The sequence below is a fragment of the Somniosus microcephalus genome, chromosome 9 (genome assembly GCF_052327205.1).
Source record: "Somniosus microcephalus isolate GS21.2 chromosome 9, FLI_Smic_1.0, whole genome shotgun sequence".
Lineage (NCBI taxonomy): Eukaryota > Metazoa > Chordata > Chondrichthyes > Squaliformes > Somniosidae > Somniosus > Somniosus microcephalus.
The window spans coordinates 45,179,697-45,201,240 of record NC_140995.1 but is presented as its reverse complement, the minus strand read 5'-3'; the positions used below and the strand labels follow the sequence as shown (position 1 = coordinate 45,201,240).

At 46.6% G+C, this 21,544-nt stretch overlaps 1 protein-coding gene across 11 annotated transcripts in view; it reads left to right on the top strand.

The window, feature by feature from the left end:
* The window catches only part of LOC147112361 (protein eyes shut homolog), a 2,879,641-nt gene that overhangs the window by 1,329,277 nt on the left and 1,528,820 nt on the right, over nt 1-21,544 (top strand). For all 11 annotated transcript variants that reach the window (XM_085996555.1, XM_085996552.1, XM_085996547.1 and 8 more), the window contains one exon: nt 9,064-9,178. In XM_085996555.1, coding sequence (XP_085852681.1) covers nt 9,064-9,178 — 115 coding nt within the window. The remainder of the gene's footprint in view (nt 1-9,063; nt 9,179-21,544) is intronic.

Sequence of the window (21,544 nt, the reverse complement as noted above, 5' to 3'; positions counted from 1 at the left end):
GAGAAGTGCCGGGCTCCCGGAAAGCAGCCGGCAATGCCGCGGGGGGGGGGTGGTGGAGGAGGCTGGGGAAGGAGGTGCGGGCAGGCGGCCACCGAAAAAGCGGCCGGCCGCACCCCCGCCTTAACTCGCCCCAATAAGGCTGCAGGACGGCCCCGGTTGTTGAACGTTGTTTGCGGCCGCTGCGGAAGAGGCGGCCGCAACTAAATATGGGGGTCGGGCCGGTAGCGGGGCGGTAGCGGGGCACTGCGCACACCGATGACGTCATCGGTGTCGGCGCAGCGCTACCGGCTACCGCCGCCATTAACGCAGCGCTGAATATCAGCGCAAGCTCCTCTAGTGGCGCAGAAGCCCTCTTTGGGCGGAAACTGGGCGCAAAGCCCACTGAATTTCTAGGCCACTGTTTATTGGCCTGGCATAAATAAGGACATTGAGAACATGATAGGCAAATGTGAGACATGTCAGAAACACCAAAACAAACAAGCAAAGGAACCAATGATAGTAGCTGACATACCAACAGCACCATGGCAAAAGGTTGGTATGGACCTTTTTCATTTACATGGTAAAGACTATCTAATAGTGATTGACTACTATTCTAACTATCCTGAGCTGGTGCTGCTCTCAAGCACCACAGCAAGCAGTGTCATAATGCATGTGAAATCCATCTTCGCCCGACATGGAATTCCCAGGATTGACGTTAGCGACAATGGTCCGTGCTTCAACTGTAAGGAGTGGCAACAGTTTGCAGCACATTATGACTTTCAGCACATCACATCCAGTCCTTTGTATGCTCAGTCAAATGGTAAGGCAGAGAAAGGTGTTCAAGTTCTCAAGCAGCTACTGAAGAAAGCGACAGAAAGCAAGTCTGATCCTTATCTCACCCTGCTGAGCTACCGAGCCTCACCTTTAGACTGTGGTTCTTCACCTGCTGAACTACTAATGGGTCACAAGTTGCACACCACGCTACCCTGCTGTGCAAAAGAACAGCAAAGTGAGGAACTGAGACAGAGACTTCAACTGTTAAAGCTGAAACAAAAAGCACACTATGACAAGTCATCCAAAACTCTATAACCATTGACAAGGGATGATGTTTGCAGGATTGAGGATCCAGATGCATGGAACAGGAAAGCTACAGTTCTTGAGGAAGTAGGACCAAGGTCATACACTGTTAGAACTGAGAAAGGACAGATTCTCAGGAGGAACCGCCGTTCCCTCCTAAAAACACAAGAGACTATTCAAGACCAGATTGATGACAATGCCGCAACTGCATCTTGTCATTCACCGCCAGAACAATCTCATGAAGACACATCAGACTTACCCGTGTTGAGAAGATCCACACGTGAAGTAAAAAAGCCTGATAGACTTAATCTTTGAGTACAATGTAAAGCTTTGAAAATGTGTTGACTGTTTTGAAAATGTTTATGTTTATAGAGCACTAACAAAAGTGTTACTGATATTATCTTTATTGTTTTCTTGAAAGTTGATTGATATTGATTTTGTTAAACCTCAAAGAAAGGGGGATGTAATGAACAATAACATGTCATTCTATAGTGGACACTAGGTGGAGCCGTAGAGCTGTGTAGCGCTGTATATAGCTGTATGTATATAAGACTACACTACCCAGCTGTATAGATATTAAGACTACATTACCCATGAGGCACTAGGCTACCCACAAGGCAACAGTCAAGATGGCAGCCTGCACACAGGAGCACACATGCTGCATCTCTACAGATACTGTACCTAGAGAACGTGTACTGAATAAATGACTAGCTAGAAGCTAGCTGTGTTCATAATAAGAATGTCTGGTTATTAATGAACATAAGACTGCCCCCAACTCGTCTCGGCTGGCAAAATCCAGCCCACAATTTCTAAATTTGCGGATGATACCAAATTGGGGGAGATAGTCAATACTGAGGAGGACTGCAACAAATTACAGGAGGATATTAATAAACTTGCAGAACGGGCAAATAATTGTCAAATGAAGTTCAACACAGATAAATGTGAGGTATTACATTTTGGTAGGAAAAATAGGGAGGTCACTTATCACTTGGAGGGTGCGAGTCTAGGTGGGGTAGACAAAGGGATCTCGAAGTACAAATACACAGATCAGTAAAAGTTGTGCCACAGGTTAGCAAGGCCATAAAAAAAGCAAACCAAGCACTAGGGTTTATTTCTAGAGGGATAGAATTGAAAAGTAAGGAAGTTATGCTAAACCTGTATCGAACCTTGGTTAGACCACACTTAGAGTACTGTGTGCAGTTCTGGTCGCCATATTATAAAAAGGATATAGAGGCACTGGAGAGGGTACAGAGAAGATTTACAAGGATGATACCATAAATGCGAGGGTATACATATCAGAAAAGGATGAACAGGCTGGGTCTCTTTTCTCTGGAAAAAATAAGGCTGAGGGGTGCACTAATAGAGGTCTTTAAAATTATGAAAGGTTTTGATAGAGCGGATACAGAGAGAATGTTTCCACTTGTGGGGAAGAGCAAAACTAGAGGCCATCAATATAAGATAATAACCAAGAAATCCAATAGGGAATTCAGAAGAAACTTCTTTACACAAAGAATGGTGAGAATATGGAACTTGCTACCACAGGGAGTGGTTGAAGCGAATAGTACAGATGCATTTAAGGGGAGGCTGGACAAGCATATGAGGGAGAAGGGAATAGAATGTTATGCTGATAGATTTAGATGAGGAAAGATGGGAGGAGGCTGAGTTCTGCACTTAGCCATGTAGAGAGTACCCTACAGCCTGACTACATCAAATTACACTTCTTCGTTAATTATACCGGCGGTGTAACTAAACACAGCCTAATTTCTTTGGGTTTTGCTCATTCATCGTCACAGGGCTTGCTGACCTACATTGACTCATGATTGTCCAATGCAATGTGAAATTTTGGATCCTGATCGTCCAAAGCAATGATAAAATTCTTGTCCTTGTGTTAAAATTAGCCCATGGTTTTGTTCTTCCCTATCTCTGTAATCTCCTCCAGTGCTACAACCTCCACTCCCCACCCTTGAGCACTCCATTCTATCTCCCCTCCCTGCAGCCCACCATTGATGGCTGCAACTTAAGTCACCTTGGCCCTAGTCTCTGGAATACTCTCCCTTACCCCCTCCATCTTCTCCTTTCAACACCTCCTTAAAATCCCGGGGCCTGAATTTGCGGTTGGAGGCTTACAGTGGGCAAATGCCTCTGAGCCGCAAGAAAATTACGAACCTATCTGATGGTTCCGGAGGTTCAAACACTTGCGCTCCTGGGCCTCTACGCGTATGCATGCATAAAGGCCCGCATATCCCAGGGGCGCACGCAGTTCGCAGGCGCCCCTGGGATAGCGTGGGCCAGGCCAACCAATCAAAAAGTGGGATCCCCATTATGCTTATGGGGTTCCATTTACGTACAGAATCCCCATAAGCATGAATAGGAATCCCCTAAAAGACACAATTACACACCAGTTAAATAAAAATAAAAATCATTGCATGTTCAAAATTAGTTAAAATACAATTAAATTAAACATTTAAACAAAAAATTAATTTTTTGAAAAATAAATTTAAACGTTTTAAACAGGCTAAAAATAACCTAAACTAATTTTAAAGGCTTTTTTATGTTTAAATCATTCAAAAAATTATTTCAATATTTATTTAAACTCTTACGCTGGTAAAAGAAGGCCTTAGGCCTGCTTTTACCAGGCATAAGAATTTCACGGCTATTTGCTGTACAGTCTCTGCCAGCGAATGTCCATTTCCCGGGGATGCGGTGGATCTGTTGAGCTGAATCTTGACAGATCGCAAGTTCCAGGTTTCGTGCATTAGCAGCGCGCACAAAAACCCGGAACTTGCGGGCATTTACGTCCGAGTATGTGCATACGCGGTCATAGGCCCCATAAAATCCGGGCCCAAGTCTTTGACCAAGCTGTTAGCTTCCCCTTCTAATATCTTCTCTTTGCCTTGATGTTCATTTTTTTTCTTGAATCCCTGTGAAGTGCTTTTGGATGTGTTATTTTCAATGTTAAAGGTTGCAGTTTGAAAGAAGAAAGCAGATAAATGTTAAAGATATAACCAAGCAAAAACTACAATGTAATAAAACTCAGTAGGTGTTCGATAATATGACACCACATTCACACACATCAGTCAACCAATTTTTTACTGCCAACTAATTTGGGTCTGAAATTGATATAAACAATTGGTATATAGAATTCCTGAGTTCTTACTGAATAACTGGGACCAAACTATGAATCTCTTCCCATTAGTGCCTGTAAACACAGCAACTGGCATTTACATTTAGAATGTTAACCTAATTAACTATGCTAGTCTCTCAAGAATGAGACTAAACAATCCCCTTTCAAATAAGGAAGACACAATCATTTGCTTTTAACCCTTATTTGAAAGAATGCTACTGGTGTTTGTTTTATGGCTGCATTTAGTGACGCAACCTGGAATTGTTTAACTCAATTTCAGACCTAAATTATTTCCAAGCTATCATGCAACTGGATAGAAACTATGATCATCAAATGTCAATTCGTTTGTCAAAAACCAGGTACCAAATTTTCCTTTGCCTAGTGCTCAGTTCGTGACCAGGACCCTGAGGTGATGACTCCAATTGTAGCCAAGGCTTTTGCTATTTTTTGATCTTTTAGTTGCAAGACCCATAGTACATTATTCAATGCACTGTTCTGCAGCTTTGCGAGGACAGTCTCGTTCAGACCTAGCCGAGCAGACACCGTCTCCATTGGCTTCTGGCAACACCTGGCTATACAGAACTTTTGATTTTCAGTTTTACAAAATTCAGTGAGCAAGAAAGAAAGAACTTGCATTTCTATAGCACCTTTCACAACCTCAGGATGTCCCAAAGCACTTTACAGCCAATGAAGTACTTTTGCAGTGTAGTCACTGTTGTAATGTAAGAAACGTGGCAAGACGTAAAAGATCCTATGACACTATTTCGAAGAAGAGCAGGGGAGTTCTCCCTGGTGTCCTGACCAATGTTTATCCCTCAATCAATATCACTCAAACCGATTATCCGGTCATTATCACATAGCTGTTTGTGGGAGCCTGCTGTGCGCAAATTGGCTGCCATTTTTCCTACATTACAACAGTGACTACACTTCAAAAGTACTTCATTTGCTGTAAAGCACTTTGGGATGTCCTGAGAGCATGAAATGGGCTATATAAATGCAAATTCTTTGGCCTAGAAATTCAGTGGGCCTTGCGCCCACTTAGCGCCTAAAGAGGTCTTTTGCGCCGGCGGGGTGGTAGCGCTGAAATTGAGTGCAGCGGTATTGGCGGCGGTAGCCGTTAGCGCTGCGCCGGGACCGATGACGTCATCGGTGTGCGCGGTGGCCCGTAACGCCCCGAAACCGCGCCGATCCCCATATTTATTTGCGCCCGCCTCCTCCGAAGCGGGCACAAACAGCGATCAGAAAACGGGGCCGTCCTGCTGCCATAGTGGGGCGCTTTAAAGCTGAAGGTGCGGCCGGCCGCTTTTTCGGCGGCTGCCTGCCCGCACCTCCTTCCCCGGCCTCCTCCACCACCCCCCCCGCGGCGTTGCCGGCTGGTTTCCGTGGAGCCCGGCACTTCTCCGTTGTGCCGGGCTCTTTTGCCGGCACTCGCGATCGGGGCTCCGGCCGTTGCAGGCACCTCCCCCTTAAGAGAAGGGGGAGGCCTGCAGTACCGCAGCCTGCCGCACCGCATCGGATGGCGCTGCAGCAACTAGCGCGCCGATATTCAGTTGCAGCGCCCCAAACGGAGGCGGGCACACCCTGGTATAGCACCCGCTTCCGAATTGGGGCGCAGAAGACGAATATACGGCGTGCGCTAATGCCTCCCCGCCCAGCGCTAACTTTTGGGCGCGAGCGAACTGCCCGCGCCCAAGTGAATTTCCAGGTCTTTATTTCTTTTTTCATCCAGCAATTCTTTTGTTGGAGTGCCTTTTTATAAAACTTTTGAGACTACACTTTGTTACTCACACTCCATCATTAAAAGTAACTTTTATTCCAAAGTCTTTGGGCTAGATTTTCGGGGAGCTGTCAGGCGGGGTTTCAGGCATGTGGCGGGGGGAAAATCCCGAATTTGGGGGTCCCGACACCATCCCGCCCAAAACCCCGCCCCACGTAAGTTTCAGGGGCGGCAGGTACCCGCCCCGCACTGGGACCCGCCGAAACCAGGCGGGAAGGGATTAGTGCCAATTAACTGCCTGTTAACAGGTAGTTAACAGGCAGTTTTTAGCCTAATCCCTATTTTGAGGGGTTTCGTGTGGGTTTCCCGACGGCTCCAAACCACGCCAGGTAGAGCAGGCGGACCGTCGGGTTGAAGGAGTTGGAGGGGTCGCGATGTCGGCGCTCAGGTGAGTGATGGGTGCATGAGTGCAAAGGTAAGTGTGTTTGGTGTGTCTAAAGTGTGTAAAGAAGTTTAAATTACCTGTACTTACCTTTACAGCCTTTCTTCCTTTAGCCGTCGGGAGCGCATCACTCAGCCGGAACTGAAAGCTGAACGGCTGCGATCTGTCAAAAGTGACAGCCTTCAGCTTTGAGTGCCGGTAAGAGTTCTAACTGAGTCTGTGCAGAATGACTCAGCTTAGAACTCAGAGTGTCAGTGTTTCACAGCTCCAAACAGCTGTGAGACACTGATATTTCATCTGTCAAAGAACTCTTGACAGATGAAATTTCAGCCTGTGATGTCACCTGTTGCCGGGTGGCCCTTAATTGGCCTGCTGAGCCCGCTGGGTGGGCTCAACAAGGTCAATCAAGGGAAAATCGCGCGGATTGGCCGGACGTCGAAGTAGGCGGGTCAAAAACCCGAAAGGGGAAGTCCCGCCTTCTTCCCGACAGGTTCGGCAAAATCTACCCCTTTATGTGGGAAAAATGGTCAAAAAATCCTGAAATATGACAGTCCCTCACAGCAGGCTTACTGTGTTCATGTAATCCAAGCCCCATTTTAAATAATAAGATATGATAGAGTTGGTACCAAGCTCTTAATCTGTTCACAGTGTTGAAAATAAGGAACTAGTCTGTCACAAGCGAGTCCTGGGACCAGGTTATGATGAGGACTGTATGAGTGCTAGACTGACATGGCTCGGTGGTAGCATGCTTGCCCCTGAGTCAGAAGGTTCTTGGTTTAAGTCCCACTCCAGAGACTTGAACACAAAATCTCGGCTGACACTCCAGTGCAGTACTGAGGGACTGCTGCACTGTTTGAGGTGTTGTCTTTCGGATGAAATATTAAACCGAGGCCCTATCTGCCTTCTCAGCTGGACGTAACAGATCCCATGGCATTATTCAATAAAGAGCAGGGGAGCTCTCCCTGGTGTCTTGGCCAATTATACCTCAACCAACACCTAAAAACAAATAAAAACAGACAATGCTGGAAATACTCAGCAGGTCAGTCAGCATCTGTGGAGAGAGAAACAGAGTTAAAGTTTCAGGTCGATGACCATTCGTCACAACTGGAAAAAGTTAGAGATGTAACAGATTTTTGTGCAGAGGCAGGGAAAGGGGGGAGGGGAGGAAGGAACAAAAGGGAAGATCTGTGATAGGATGGAAGGCAGGAGAGATTACATTACAAAAGGGATGATGGTGCAAGGCAAAAGGAGATGGTAATGGGACAGGTTAAGAAACAAAAGATGAGTCTAAATGAGGTGTAAATTGAAATGACAGAATCATCAACAACTGCCATGTGAAAAAAAAATAGGGGCAGAGGTTATGGTCTGAAATTGTTGAACTCGATGTCGAGTCCAGAAGGCTGTAAAGTGCCTAATCAAAAGATGAGGTGCTGTTTCTCGAGCTTACGTTGGAACAATGTAAGAGGCCAAGGACGGAGAGGTCAGAGTGGGAGTGGAGCAGAGAATTAAAGTGACAGGCGACTGGAAGCTCAGAGTCATGCTTACAGACTGAATGGAGGTGTTCCACAAAGCGGTCACCCAATCTGCGTTTGGTCTCCCCAATGTAGAGGAGACCGCATCGTGAGCAGTGAATACAGTATACTAAATTGCAAGAAGTACAAGTAAATCGCTGTTTCACCTGGAAGGAGTGTTTGGGGCCCTGGACAGTGGGCAGGGAGGAGGTGAAAGGGCAGGTGCTGCATCTCTTGTGCTTGCACGGGAAGTTACCGTGGGAAGGGGAAGGGGTGTTGGGGGTGATTGAGGAGTGGACCAGGGTGTCGCGGAGGGAGCAGTTCCTTCGGAATACTGAAAGGAGAGGAGAGAGGAAGATGTGTTTGTTAGTGGGATCACACTGGAGGTGGCGGAAATGGCGAAGGATGACACGTTGAATGTGGAGGCTGGTGGGGTGAAAGGTGAGGATAAAGGGAATCCTATTGTGGTTCTGGGAGGGAGGGAAAGGGTGAGAGCAGAAGTGCGGGAAATAGAATGGACACAGTCGAGGGTCATGTCAACCACGGTAGAGGGGACTCCTCGGTTGAGGAAAAGGGAAGACATATCGAAAGCACTAGTATGGAAGTTGGCATCGTCAAAGCAGATGCGATGGAGACTGAGAAACTGGGAGAATGGAATAGAGTCCTTACAGGAAGCAGGGTGGGAGGAAGTGTAGCCCAGGTAGGTGGGGGAGTCAGTGGGCTTATAATGAATGTTTGTCAATAGCCTATCCCCAGAAATAGAGACAGAGAAGTCGAGGAAGGGAAGGGAAGAGTCGGAGATGGACCGTGTGAAGGTGTGATGAAGGGATGGAAATTGGAAGCAAAGTGAATTACATTTTCTAGAAACAAATGATCTGGTCATTAACTTGATTGCTGTTTTTTGGACCTTGCTGCGACCAAATCGGTTCCTACAATACAGCAGTGACTACTCTTCAAAAAGTACTTCATTGGCTGTAAAGCGCTTTGGGACCTCTTGATGTTGTGAAAGGCACTGTATAAAAGCAAGATATTTCTTCAGTGCTAAATTAATGGTGTCATAGTGGTTCCTCTGCTATAGATCTAATGAATGGATTAAAGAAACTCAGCATTTTTTTGTGTTTACATGAAATGCACTTGTGTTAGCTGAATAGGTGGTACAGCTATAGCCTCCTGACTCCATCTCTGGTTGTCTAATGTTCTGGTCTCTTCACAGATGTTTGCCAGGATTTACTGGAAGAAATTGTAAGGAAGCAATCGACAACTGTAAACTCCTCAGCATCAACTGCTTTCATTCAGGACTGTGTCTAAATTTAATTGATGGATTCGTTGTAAGTAATTTAAAGTCATTTGATAAATCGTCAGTGACTCAACTGACATAGAAAGTTCCAGACAAATGTTTGTTCAATATATATTATGCTCTGCCTGACAGCTATTTTGCAAAATATTTTGTATTTTTCTGGGAGCGGTGGGGAATTCAAAATCTGGATATGAGATTTAGGTTGACTCACTTTAGCTGTGCATTGAAAAATAACAAATAAAAAGTTTCATGGATTTCCTAATGGTCTCAGTAGGTAAATATTCCAAGGAGATTCCAGATTTAAAACCAGGCTTATGTTAAATCTTCCAATGCTAGTTGGAGCAGTACAAAAGGCCTAATATGCCCCAGGTTTGGAAAAATTAGCCAAAGTTCAAACTCCCGATAACTATTCAGTGGTCAGTGTTGGAAGCCTGCCTGCGATGGAACAATTTGTGGCCCCTCTCAGTTGAATGATACACCAGAATTCATGTCCTGGCTCAAACCTGTTGAGTGATATGTTGGACATGGTGTTGAGGGGATTGGTGGTGCCCATGGCACAGTAATCCAGCATGGGTCTTCGGGGGAGAAATCCATTATAGCCCAGGAATGGGCGGTAACTTTTGAAAAGTTTGAGAATTAGCGCCAGGTGCTAATGCTTCAGACAGCACGCAAAGTTAAGTCTCATTGCACAAAGAAAGGATTGCAGTGCTAAATCAAGCACTAATGACCTAGTTCAGTAGCATTAAACTCGAAGCACTGACCAATATCAGGTGCAGTCTAATCACAAGTCATTATTGCCACAAGCTCTTTCCAGTTCTTAAATGGGAGGATCATTGATGCTGCAGAACCTCATTCTCATCATTGCTGGCTGTGCAGCTGTCTCAGCCAGCAGCAGCAGGTCAAGGAGAAGAAGCCAGACGACTCAAGCAGCCGTAATGATGGCAGATTAATGCCCCAGGGAGAGAGCCTGCAGATTCTGCAACCATGCATTGGAGGCGTTGGTGTTCGCAGTGGAAAGACGGAGGGTGGTGCTCTACCTGGCAAGTGGCAGGAGGCCCTCACCACAAGTCTTCTGCACCATGTGGAGGGAGGTAGCCCAGCACGTCTCGGGCAGCACTGTGGTCCCCAGAACCCACACACAGTGCTGGAAGAAATTGAACGACCTCACTCGGGTGGTCAGGGTGAGTCAATATCTCAACAAATGCTACATACCACTGTCTGAACCACAGTCTGCACACACTGCCCAAAGCACCACACCCCCAGCACTCACCCACCAACAATCTCTACCTACCAACACTCACATCCACATCTCACACTTTGCACACAATCACAGCTATTCAACTATGGCAGGCACATCACTCAGACACATTGCTCCACACTCACTCACAGACTTTCCTTTCTCTTGCAAGCCAAGGTGGCTCACAACAGGAGGGAGCAGGAATGCACAGGCAGGGGACAAGCCGACATCCAACCACTGTCTGAGCTGGAGACTCGAGCACTGCACATTATTGAGTATCAGGTGATGGGCGCCGTGGCAACCGGTGAAGTTGACCCCCTTGGGGACAACAACAGTATGTTCATCCCTACTCCTTCTTCTCACATCCCACTTCCCCCTCACCCCACAGGCGTTTTGCACTTTCCAGCTAATCATGCTGCATGCATGCATTTCTCCCTTCATGCTCCCCCTCCCCTTACCTTAACCCATCTCTTGTGCCTTTATGCTGTCAGTTAATGAGCAAGCACCTGAGCAACCTGTCCCTGAGGGTACCGTAGAGAGCGAGGCGGGAGAAGAGAAGGGGGAAGAAGACACGGCGTCACTGCATGTCTCACCCGCAGGCACCAGTTCAGATATTGGCACTACATGTTCTTTAGAGGCTAGTATAGTAGCGGGATCTGCACAGGGTGATGCACTGGGGATGAGCGGGCTGCAGTAAGGCCAGGGGTAAAGGGTAGCTCGGGAGCCAGCTCCCCGGAGGGCAAGTTGGTTTGCGAGTTTTGCTGCATAAGACTCAGATGAGGAACTCGATGGGAGGCCTTTAGAGGAAGGGTGATGGGCATGCACACAGAGATCATAGGTGCAATGGCAAGGGTGCCCGAGAGCCTCTCAGCAATGGTAAGGAGCATGGAGGAGTCCACCTACAACATTGCACAGAGCTCTGCGCACACCATGGAGCCCATCAGTTCCAGTCTGCAAAGGATGGTAGGCTTCCAGAGAGACCGTGGCGACCCAGACCTGATGCCGCGTGTGATGGGCGATCTGGCAGCTTCCACTGCAGCACAGGCGGAAACAACGCAACATCTTAGTGCTAAAATGCAGTCTATGCTTGGTGGCAGCCAATCTCAGACTGCTCTCATGCAGTCTCAGCTTGATGCGACGCTAGCTCTGACTGCTGCCATCATGGCTGGATCTACCACCATCAACCGGGGCTTTCACAGTGTCGCAGCAGGCCAGCAAACTGTGCTGCAACAGATTGCTAGGGATGCTGAGGTGCTGCCCTGGAAGAGTGGCAGTGGCAGCTCTCAGGATGACAGCATTCCTGCTCTCACCACTGGCACTCCGCCATTGTCCTTGTCGCTAACTGTCATCCAGCCAGCCCAAACTGCTGCCGCCCATGCTGAGGTGTTGCAGTCTACAGCTGGGCCTTCCAGGCCCAGAGCTGGTCGAGGGTGTCCTGCAAGGTCATCTGGAGTCTCCCGCATGGACACTCAGCAGCCTTCCACCAGCCCTGCTGCAGCCACTGGGCCAACACTTCCTCGGAGCACTAGAGTAGGCAAAGGCACAGTAACGAGAGGCACTAAGGGATTGCACAACGGTAAATAGGTAATAATGTTGCTGTAAATATGTATTCACTGATTATTGATAAATTTATTAATTCAGTTGGGATTATTTTGTGGTGTCTCTCATTTCAGCTTTGCGCTGTGATATGGCCTGTGACACGGATGGAATGATGGGGATGTGGTGAGGAACGGGGATCTGGGGTATAACTGATTGGAACCGCAGTCTGATGTGGTGGTCACAGACCGCCCCTCCAGAAGGCCGATTGAATGGCTGCCTCCTCCCTCGCTCCTGTTCCTCCTCCTCCTCCTCCTCTTCCTCACCATCTTCCTCTTCCTTCTTGTCCTCCTCCTCCTCCTCCTCTCCCTCTTCCTCCTCCTGAGGTGGTCCCACAATCCCTGGTGGCAAGGGCTGATCCCTGATGATGACCAGGTTGTGGAGCATGCAGCAGACCACCACGAAATGGGACACCTGCTCAACCGAGGCTTCCAGGCTCAGAGCTAGCCAAGGGTGTCATGCAAGGCCATCTAAAGTCAGAGGTGAGGTGAGAATGACTGGAACCATTGCTTGAGCACCACGATGGTCTGCTCGATGATGGTGGTGGCATGGCTCTCATTATATGAGTGCTAGGCAGGAGTGTTGGGATTCCGGAGGGGCGTCATGAGTCAGGTGGAGAGCGGAGAGCTCTTGTCTCCGACCAGCCAGTCGCGAGCTTGATGTGGTGGCTGGAAGAGTGCTGACACACCGGCCTGGCACAGGATGAAGGCATCGTGGCTGCTGCCAGGATAGTGGGCATTCACATTGAGGATTCGCTGTGTGTGGTCGCACACCAACTGCACATTAAGTGAATGGTAGCCTTTACGGTTACGGAAGATGTCAGGATTGTTATGCAGTGCCCGCAAAGCCATGTGGGTGCAGTCAATGGTGCCCTGCACCATGGAGAATCCCGCTATCCTGACAAAGCCGTAAACACGCTCGTTCTGCTTCTCTCTGGTGATGAGGAAGGAAATGTAATCCCTTCTCCTACTGTAGAGAGCCTCTGTGACCTCCCGGATGTAGCAATGGATGGCGAACTGCGAGATGTTAGCTATATCTCCTGTTGCAGACTAGAAGGATCCACTGGCGATGAAATTGAGGGCTACGGTGACCTTGACTGCCACTGAGAGAGCTGTGGTTGCCCTGATCTGAGGCTCAAGGTCTTCCTTGGTGAAGCAGAACCTTCTAAGACACTGCTCCTTGCTTAATTGGACGAAGGAGAATTGCACTCGGAATACCCTCGGAGGGTAAGGCCTCCTGTTGAGAGCCCTCATGGCCCTCCTCCTCCCTCTGGCCACATGTTCCAATCTTTCTCACTGCCTGCGCTCCCTCCGCCGTAGATCCTGGAGGGCAAGGTCAACTGTCAGCACTGCCCCCATTAATGTAAGGAAGTGTAGCACTTTGATATGTTGCGAGAATAAATGTAACTAATTGTTAGTAGCCACAACACTCCTGATACTAAACAACATTTAAATGACTGAATGAAATTGTTGCACAATGTCACACTGACCAGGAAGTAATGAAACAGCACTAACCTGAGAGCTGTGACTCATTATTGAGGATGCCTTTAAATACCGCCCCTGGAGCCGGCATCTGCCAGCACCTTGCTGTCGATGCAAGGTGCTAAGGCAGGGGGTATAAATTAATTTTGCAGATCAGGCGCCCAGTGAGTGTTGTACGCTCATTGACGTCACGATCTGCCTGGCGTTGAAGTCCCCGGTGGTAAATGTTCGTGGTGGAGCTACGGGGGGGGGCCGGATTTGCCGTGCATCGCTGGATTCGCCTCGCCCCGGCACTACTGCATCAGTGCCCCGTTAGCACCCCTGCCAGGCACTTATGGGAGGCACAAACCAACTGAATTTTTCCTCCTTTATATTTAGGAGATAAAGCACGGCTGGGGGGAATAGAGGTGCAAATTGGAGGAGGATGGATATGGGGTAATACGATGGTTGGGACAAATTGCATCATAAATTGGTAGAATGTGGATTCACACCTATAATGGATATCTGGGGACAAGTCAACTGTCTTACCTCTTGGCCTGGACTATGGTGCAACTTGAAGAGGAATCTTAAGAAATGGATGGGGAGAAGCTAGCAAATAAAAGAAACAAAAATAATAATTAAACATTGTGAACATTTCATAGTAGCATGCTCTCCTTTTGTAATTAAATTTTTTGGGTGTTTAATGGGGACCCATAAATAAGTTAATGGAATACCCAGTACATGTGTGGAAGATGTTTTTAAATTCAAATATCTGGTTTTCTATTTTGTGTCATTTTCATACTTTTACGTTTAACAGTAAACTGGAGTCAGTGGTAAAATTAAGTGTTCATTTGCTTTGTTGTATGTGACAATGGTTCATATTTTCAACACCATTTGGTTATTAAAATATGAGCTATGTTTATGGGTCTGACAATGCACCTGGCACTTTACTGGCATTTAACTTACCTCCGAAATTAGGCTTGGTTTCGTTGGAAAAAATAACATCTTTGAGAAGATATTCTGAAGGCCTTACTCGTGCATAGGAATATTTCACCCTACCAATTTTGGTTCCTAAGATATACTTAAAGTTCAGTGCAGCTGAGACTTAGCTCCTCACTCAAGCAGAGGGAAGAAAGCTTGAAACATTTGATTAGTGAGGACTCTGAAGAATACTTGGTATTAAATGACAGCAGAGATTCAAGAATTAGGTTGTCAGCAATAGAATACAGTAACCACCAGCGTCCCAGATGATTAAGCAAAAGAAATTAATATATATTGGCTACATTGCCAGAATTTTTCATAAAACTATGAGAATTTGCAGCTGCGGTCAGAAGGTCATGGGCTCAAGCCCCGCTCCAGGACCTGTCCATATAACCTAGCCCGACGGTTTAGTGCACATGCCGAGGGAGTGCTTCATTGTCGGAGGTCCATCTTTCAGATGAGACATTAAACTGAGGCCCCATCTGCCTGTTCAGGAGGACACAAAAGATACCATGGCACTATTTGAAGAAGAGTAGGTGAGCACTCCATGTGATCTGGCCAACACTTATCTTTCAATTAACAGCATCTAAACAGGTTAACTAGTAATTTATCTCAATGCTGTTTGTGGAGCATGTCTGTTAGCTGCTGTGTTTTGCTTACAAAACAACAGAGACCACACTTCAAAATAATTCATTGACTATGAAGCACTTTAGGGTGTCCTGAGAACATGAAAGGTGCTATTTCAGTGCTCGCTCTTTAACCTGGCAGAAGATTGAGAAATCAAGACCCCCATTTGTTCAAGATTTTAGAGGGAGAAGAAATGGGTGTTAAATTGAAAGAATTGTGACAATTAACAAACAACATGACATTTGCAAAAGATGGTGTTATTGCACAGCTCTAATGCCAACATATGCTGGCGAGAGAATGAGGGACGGAGAGGTACTGCTTTTACAATTATTTTGTTCTTTGATCTATGTTGGGACACAGGTATGACCCAGTTTGTGTGGCTGCGCATCTTGCATGGAAGAAGACCTCACTTGAAGATCTTTTTTCACATCTTTCAGTAGCTTTATAACATTTTTCAGGAATAGAGAAAGGCTAAACCTGATTGTCTTTTTTTGATATATTGATTTCAACTATCCATCTTCTCAGAAGATTTTGTAATCCCTTCTCTCCTTAAGAATGTATCTAATTGTCTTGTGAACACATTTATATTATCTGCTTTGCTGGCACTTTCTAGTAACTCACATTGCATTCTATTACCCGTTGAGTGAAAACACTTCCCCGACTTAAGCTTGCACTTCTAACTTCTTCATTTTTAACTCGTGTCTCAAGGCGTTTGAACCCTCTGCCACAGTGAACAGCTTCCTTAATATTATGGATTACTTTCTTTATTCAGTGTCAGCTGTGGCTCAATTGGTAGCACTCTCAACTCTGAGTCAGAAGGTTGTGGGTTCAAGTCCCACTCCAGTGCAGTGCTGAGGGAGTGCTGCACTGTCAGAGGTGTCGTCTTTTGGATAAGATGTTAAATCGAGGCCCCGTCTGCTCTCTCAAGTGGACATAAAATATCCCAAGGCACTATTTCGAAGAAGAGCAGGGGAGTTATCCCTGGTGTCCTGGCCAATATTTATCCCTCAATCAACATAACAAAAACAGTTTATTTGGTCATTATCACATTGCTGTTTGTGGGAGCTTGCTGTGCGCAAATTGGCTGCCATGTTTCCCACATTACAACCGTGACTACACTCCAAAAAGTACTTCATTGACTGTAAAGCGCTTTGAGACGTCCGGTGATCGTGAAAGGTGCTATATAAATGCAAGTCTTCCTTATCAATTAAGTCATCCTGCATTCTCCTTTTTTATGAAGAAAACAAGCAGAACTTCCTTAATTGTCCCTGTTGCTACGTGCCCTCTGAAGGGTATCAATATGATCAAATGACCATAATGCCACACCGTGTTCTAAATGGAGTCTGATCAATATCTTATACTGTGCTAATATAACCTCTTTTGCCCTGTGCTTCAGTCCTGCTAATACAACCCAGCACCTTATTTGCCTCTTTTAGGATAGCTGAACATCAAACTGATGTGCTGGGTGTAATGTATTGTGTGTTCTATTGTGTGCTCTCCTCCCACCTGTGGTGGCGCTGTCACAGGAGATAAATGGTTGGGTGTTCTCTGTTAAGTTTAGCTCTCTTTGTTCGGAACTTTCCAGAACTTCCTTTCCTTCCAATAAAGCACTTCATGTTTGAATCTCTGAGTTCTGAGTCCTAAATTGTGTCTAGGTAGAAAGGTACCGACACAACACTGGGAATTTCCTTGGGGTTTGTCCCGCTGTAACTTTGGCGGAAGAAAGATCGGCAGAAATTGTAGTGTATGTACCTTTAAGAGGAACTATGTTTTTGAAGCCCCTGTATACTGTAGTACCAGTAGTGACCACTCGGGTATATAAGCCTGTGTAGCGTCTTGTGTAGTTAGTTCACCTCCAGACTTTGTTCAGTAAACACTTGTTAAATCAACTCCTGCATTCCATGTCTCCATTAACACACAGATCTAACAGTGGCGACGAGTTAGAAACGAACTTACCAGCAATTCGGCAGCACCTCAAGGGGATCGATTCCTCAGACGAAGGTCGAAGCCAGAAGCAAGAAAAAAAAACTGTGGTTTCACCAGCTAAACGGGCTGGTGGCAGGTAGTGCACTGATCCTTCCTGGGCTGCGGCGGGCTAGATCTCGATCGGGTGGCTCTGCAAGAACGGTTCTCCAAGTAACGGAGAAACTATTGAAGCGATATATAAAAAAAAATAGAAATACCGCGAAAAGCTGCAGGTCGCAACGGGAACCGCGGAGAACAGCGTTGGCAGCAGCGGCAGCAGCGGGAAAACGCAGGAGGCGCCATTTTAACTCGGCGGGGAAGAAAGAAAAGCACGGGAGGCGCCATTTTGATCCATCGGGGACGGAGGAAAAGCGCGGGAAGAGCCATTTTAGATTTTCAAGATGCCGAAGACTGGCAATATTACTGCTTTCGATAGTGATATAGAAGATTGGACCACATATGTGGAAAGAGTGGAGGTATATTGCAAGGCGAATGAAGTAGCGGATGATAAAAAGGCATCGGTACTTCTAAATCTGATGGGCGCAAGGACATACGGGCTGTTACAAAACTTGATCACTCCAGCCAAACCGATGGACAAGAATTTTAAGGAGATTGTTGATACCTTACAGGAGCACTTAAACCCAACACCGCTGCTGATAGCGGAACGTTTCAAATTCTTCAGGAGGAATCAGCACAAGAATGAAAGTAACGCTGATTACCACACCGAATTACGAAAGCTGTCAAAGCACTGCCAATTCGGGGCAGGACTGGCAGATTCTCTACGAGACAAATTCGTCTGCGGTCTCCTAAGCGAAGGAACACAGAAAAGACTACTTTCTGAGAAAGATTTGACACTGGACAAGGCTTTCAGTGTGGCTGTATCATACGAAGCAGCAGCAAGAGGAGCTGCAGAGATACAGCAAAAGCCACAGGACTTCGGCACCCATGAAATGACACGGGGTTTCGAGAGATGTTATCGCTGCGGCAGATCCACCCATGAGCAGAAGGACTGCTGGTTCAAGGACAAAGCATGCAGGCAATGCAGAAAGATGGGACACATTGCACGTGTATGCAGATCTGGAAAGAAATCCGCTGACAGTAAAAAGGTCAATAAGGAAACGTACAGAAAGGTACAAATGATGATGGACAGTAGCTCCGAAGACCAGAAGAGCGATAGCGACTCTGGAAACAAGAGACTAAGCTGTCTCAAATTACATAATGTAATTGCCAAAGAAGATTACCAGATCATTTGGGTTACCCTCATGATAGCTGGGTCCCCAGTCAAAATGGAGCTAAATACAGGATCAGCTCTGACCGTCATAAGTCGACGGGATTACGAGCGGCTATTTCCGCATATACCTTTGAAAGACACATCCATTATCTTGAAGACATATACGGGGCAGAAAGTATACCCCAGAGGGAAAATAAGGGTGCCTGTTGTATACAACGGCAAGGAAATACAGAAGTTGTATTTATACGTTCTGCAAGATGGTGGTCCACCGTTGTTGGGACGTGAATGGATCAGAAAGATACGTTTAGACTGGCACTCCATTCAGGCACTGACGGTGACCAGTAAGAAAAAAACGATGATGACGTCATACCTGGACGATTAAAAGAAATCTTGGCGAACGCCAAAGAAGTGTTTCAACAGGAACTAGGAACCCTGAAAGGCGCCACCGCCTCAATAAAAGTGGAAGATGCGGCAATTCCCAAGTTTTTTAAGGCAAGGCCGATGCCATACGCAATTCGTCCAGCTGTCGAGGCAGAGCTGGAGAATTTGGAAAAAGCAGGCGTGTTATCCAAGGTAGATTGGAGCGAGTGGGCAACACCCATCGTCCCAGTCATGAAGAAAACGTTGAATAATGATAAATCTGAAGAACAGAGAAAAGTTCGCATCTGTGGGGACTTCAAGGTGACTGTAAACCCGGTTCTTCACACGGTACAGTATCCTCTACTGAGGATAGAAGATATTTTCGTCTCACTATCCGGAGGGAAACGTTTCACCAAAATTGACTTAGCACAGGCATATCTACAGATGGAGGTTGAGGAGGCCTCTGAAAAGTATCTCACAATAAACACACACAAAGGCCTGTACCAGTACAATCGACTGGTTTTCGGAGTGGCATCAGCTCCGGCTATCTGGCAAAGAGCTATGGAGCAAGTCCTGCAAGGGATTCCGGGGACTCAATGCTACCTAGACGACATCCTTGTAACAGGATAAAACAACAACGAGCACCTTGCCAACTTGGAGCAGGTGCTCACGAGGCTGAGAGAACGGGGCCTATGAGCAAATCGCCCCAAGTGCGAATTTTTCCAGAAACAAATATCATATTGTGGCCATGTCATTAACGAAGAAGGGTTGCATAAGTCACCTGAAAAAATTGAAGCGGTCGTAAAGGCCCCAGCGCCTGAAAATGTCTCACAATTAAGGTCGTTCCTGGGATTAGTAAATTACTATCATAAATTTTTACCAAACTTGTCGACGGTTCTGCACCCTCTTAACGCACTGCTACAAACGGGAGTAGTTTGGAAATGGAGCGAAGACTGTAAACGTGCCTTCCATAAATGCAAAGGCTTGATCGCGTCCAGGGAAGTGTTGGCTCATTATAACCCATCACTGCCAATCAGACTGGCGTGCGATGCATCCCTTTACAGCGTGCGAGCGGTATTATCGCATAGATTCCCTGATGGCTCGGCGCGACCGATAGCTTTTGCGTCACGCTCATTGAACTCAGCTGAGCGTAACTATGCCCAGATCGACAGAGAGGCACTTAGCCTGGTGTGGGAGGTGAAGAAATTCAACCATTACCTACACGGACAAAAATTTACCTTGTTGACTGACCATCAACCCCTCGTCTCCATATTCAACCCTAAAAAGGGCGTTCCCATTATGACAGCGCAAAGGCTACAGAGGTGGTCCCTTTTCCTAGGGGCACACCAATATGACATAGAATACAAAGGAACAAAACAGCATGGGAATGCTGACGGGTTATCGCGCCTACCGTTGCCATTGGTGGAAGAGGCGCCGACAGTGGACCCAGTGGAGATGTTCCACTCGACCATAGTGGAATGTCTACCGGTGACAAATTCTACCATTGAAAAGGAAACGCGAAATGACCCGACTCTCTCACGAGTCTATGAGTTAACAGTGAAGGGATGGCCAGCACATGGCGAACCACTGTTGCCAGCATTCTCGCAAAGAAGAGAACAGCTGTCAGTGTGCCGAGGAACCTTGATGTGTGGATCCAGAGTGGTGATTCCGCCAAAATTCAAGGATAGAGTGCTAAAGGAGCTTCACGAGGGGCATCTGGGTGGAGTGAAAATGAAGAACTTAGCCAGAGCGTTTGTGTGGTGGCCAGGTATCGATGGAGACATCGAAGAAATGACCAAGAGCTGTCTAGGATGCCTGAAGGTCCAAAACGCCCCACCACAAGCCCCTCTACATCCATGGGAGTGGCCCTCATCTCCATGCCAAAGGGTACATATCGACTTTGCTGGTCCATTTATGGACTCAATGTTCTTAATCACGGTGGATGCACACTCCAAGTGGCCGGAGGTAATAAAGATGTCCTCCACAACCACGGAAAAAACCATCACAGTATTAAGGACCATATTCACTAGGAATGGGCTGCCTGAAGAGATCTGTTCTGATAATGGACCGCAATTTGTATCCGACGAATTCAGGAAGTTCTTAAAAAACAATGGGGTTAAGCACTACACGTCCGCCCCATACCATCCCGCCACCAATGGATTGGCTGAAAGGTTTGTCCAGACCACCAAGAAGGCCATAAAGGCCATGGGTAATGAAGACATAAATCTACAACATAAGGTAGATAACTTCTTGTTTGCGTACAGGAATGCAACACATGTGGTTACAAACCAAACCCCCGCCATGATGTTTTTCAATAGAAGACTAAGATGCCGGCTGGATTTGGTCAAGCCAAACGTCAGAAGGGACGTAGAGAACCGGCAATTTCAAAGCATGACTGAAAGGCCAACTAGAACCTTCCAGATAGGTCAACCAGTTTTGGCCCGGGACTACCGTACCGAGAAATGGCAGCCTGGAACTATTTGCACACGACTAGGACCGCTGATGTATACTGTGGACATTGGAGAAAGCATAATAAGGCGCCATGCTGACCAGATCATAGAGTCATCCGAAAAAGGACAACCTACACCACAACTCTATATGCCTAGTGATGAAGCAGAGATACCCATAGTATCTACCTCCGATCCGGTGATACTGGAACCAGATGAACCCGACACTGGCATTGAAGCCGAATCCACCTTGCCAAAAGAACCTACTACACCACCAAAACCTACTACACCACCGAGGCGTTATCCGGACCGAGTCAGGAAGCCTCCAGAGAGACTGAATTTGTAATTGATTAACTTCAGCAAATGTGTATATTATTGTTCTTGTAAAAATGTTATTTAATGATTACTTAAAATGTGGTGTACTATTTATCTGAAAGGGGAGTAATTGTAGTGTATGTACCTTTAAGAGGAACTATGTTTTTGAAGCCCCTGT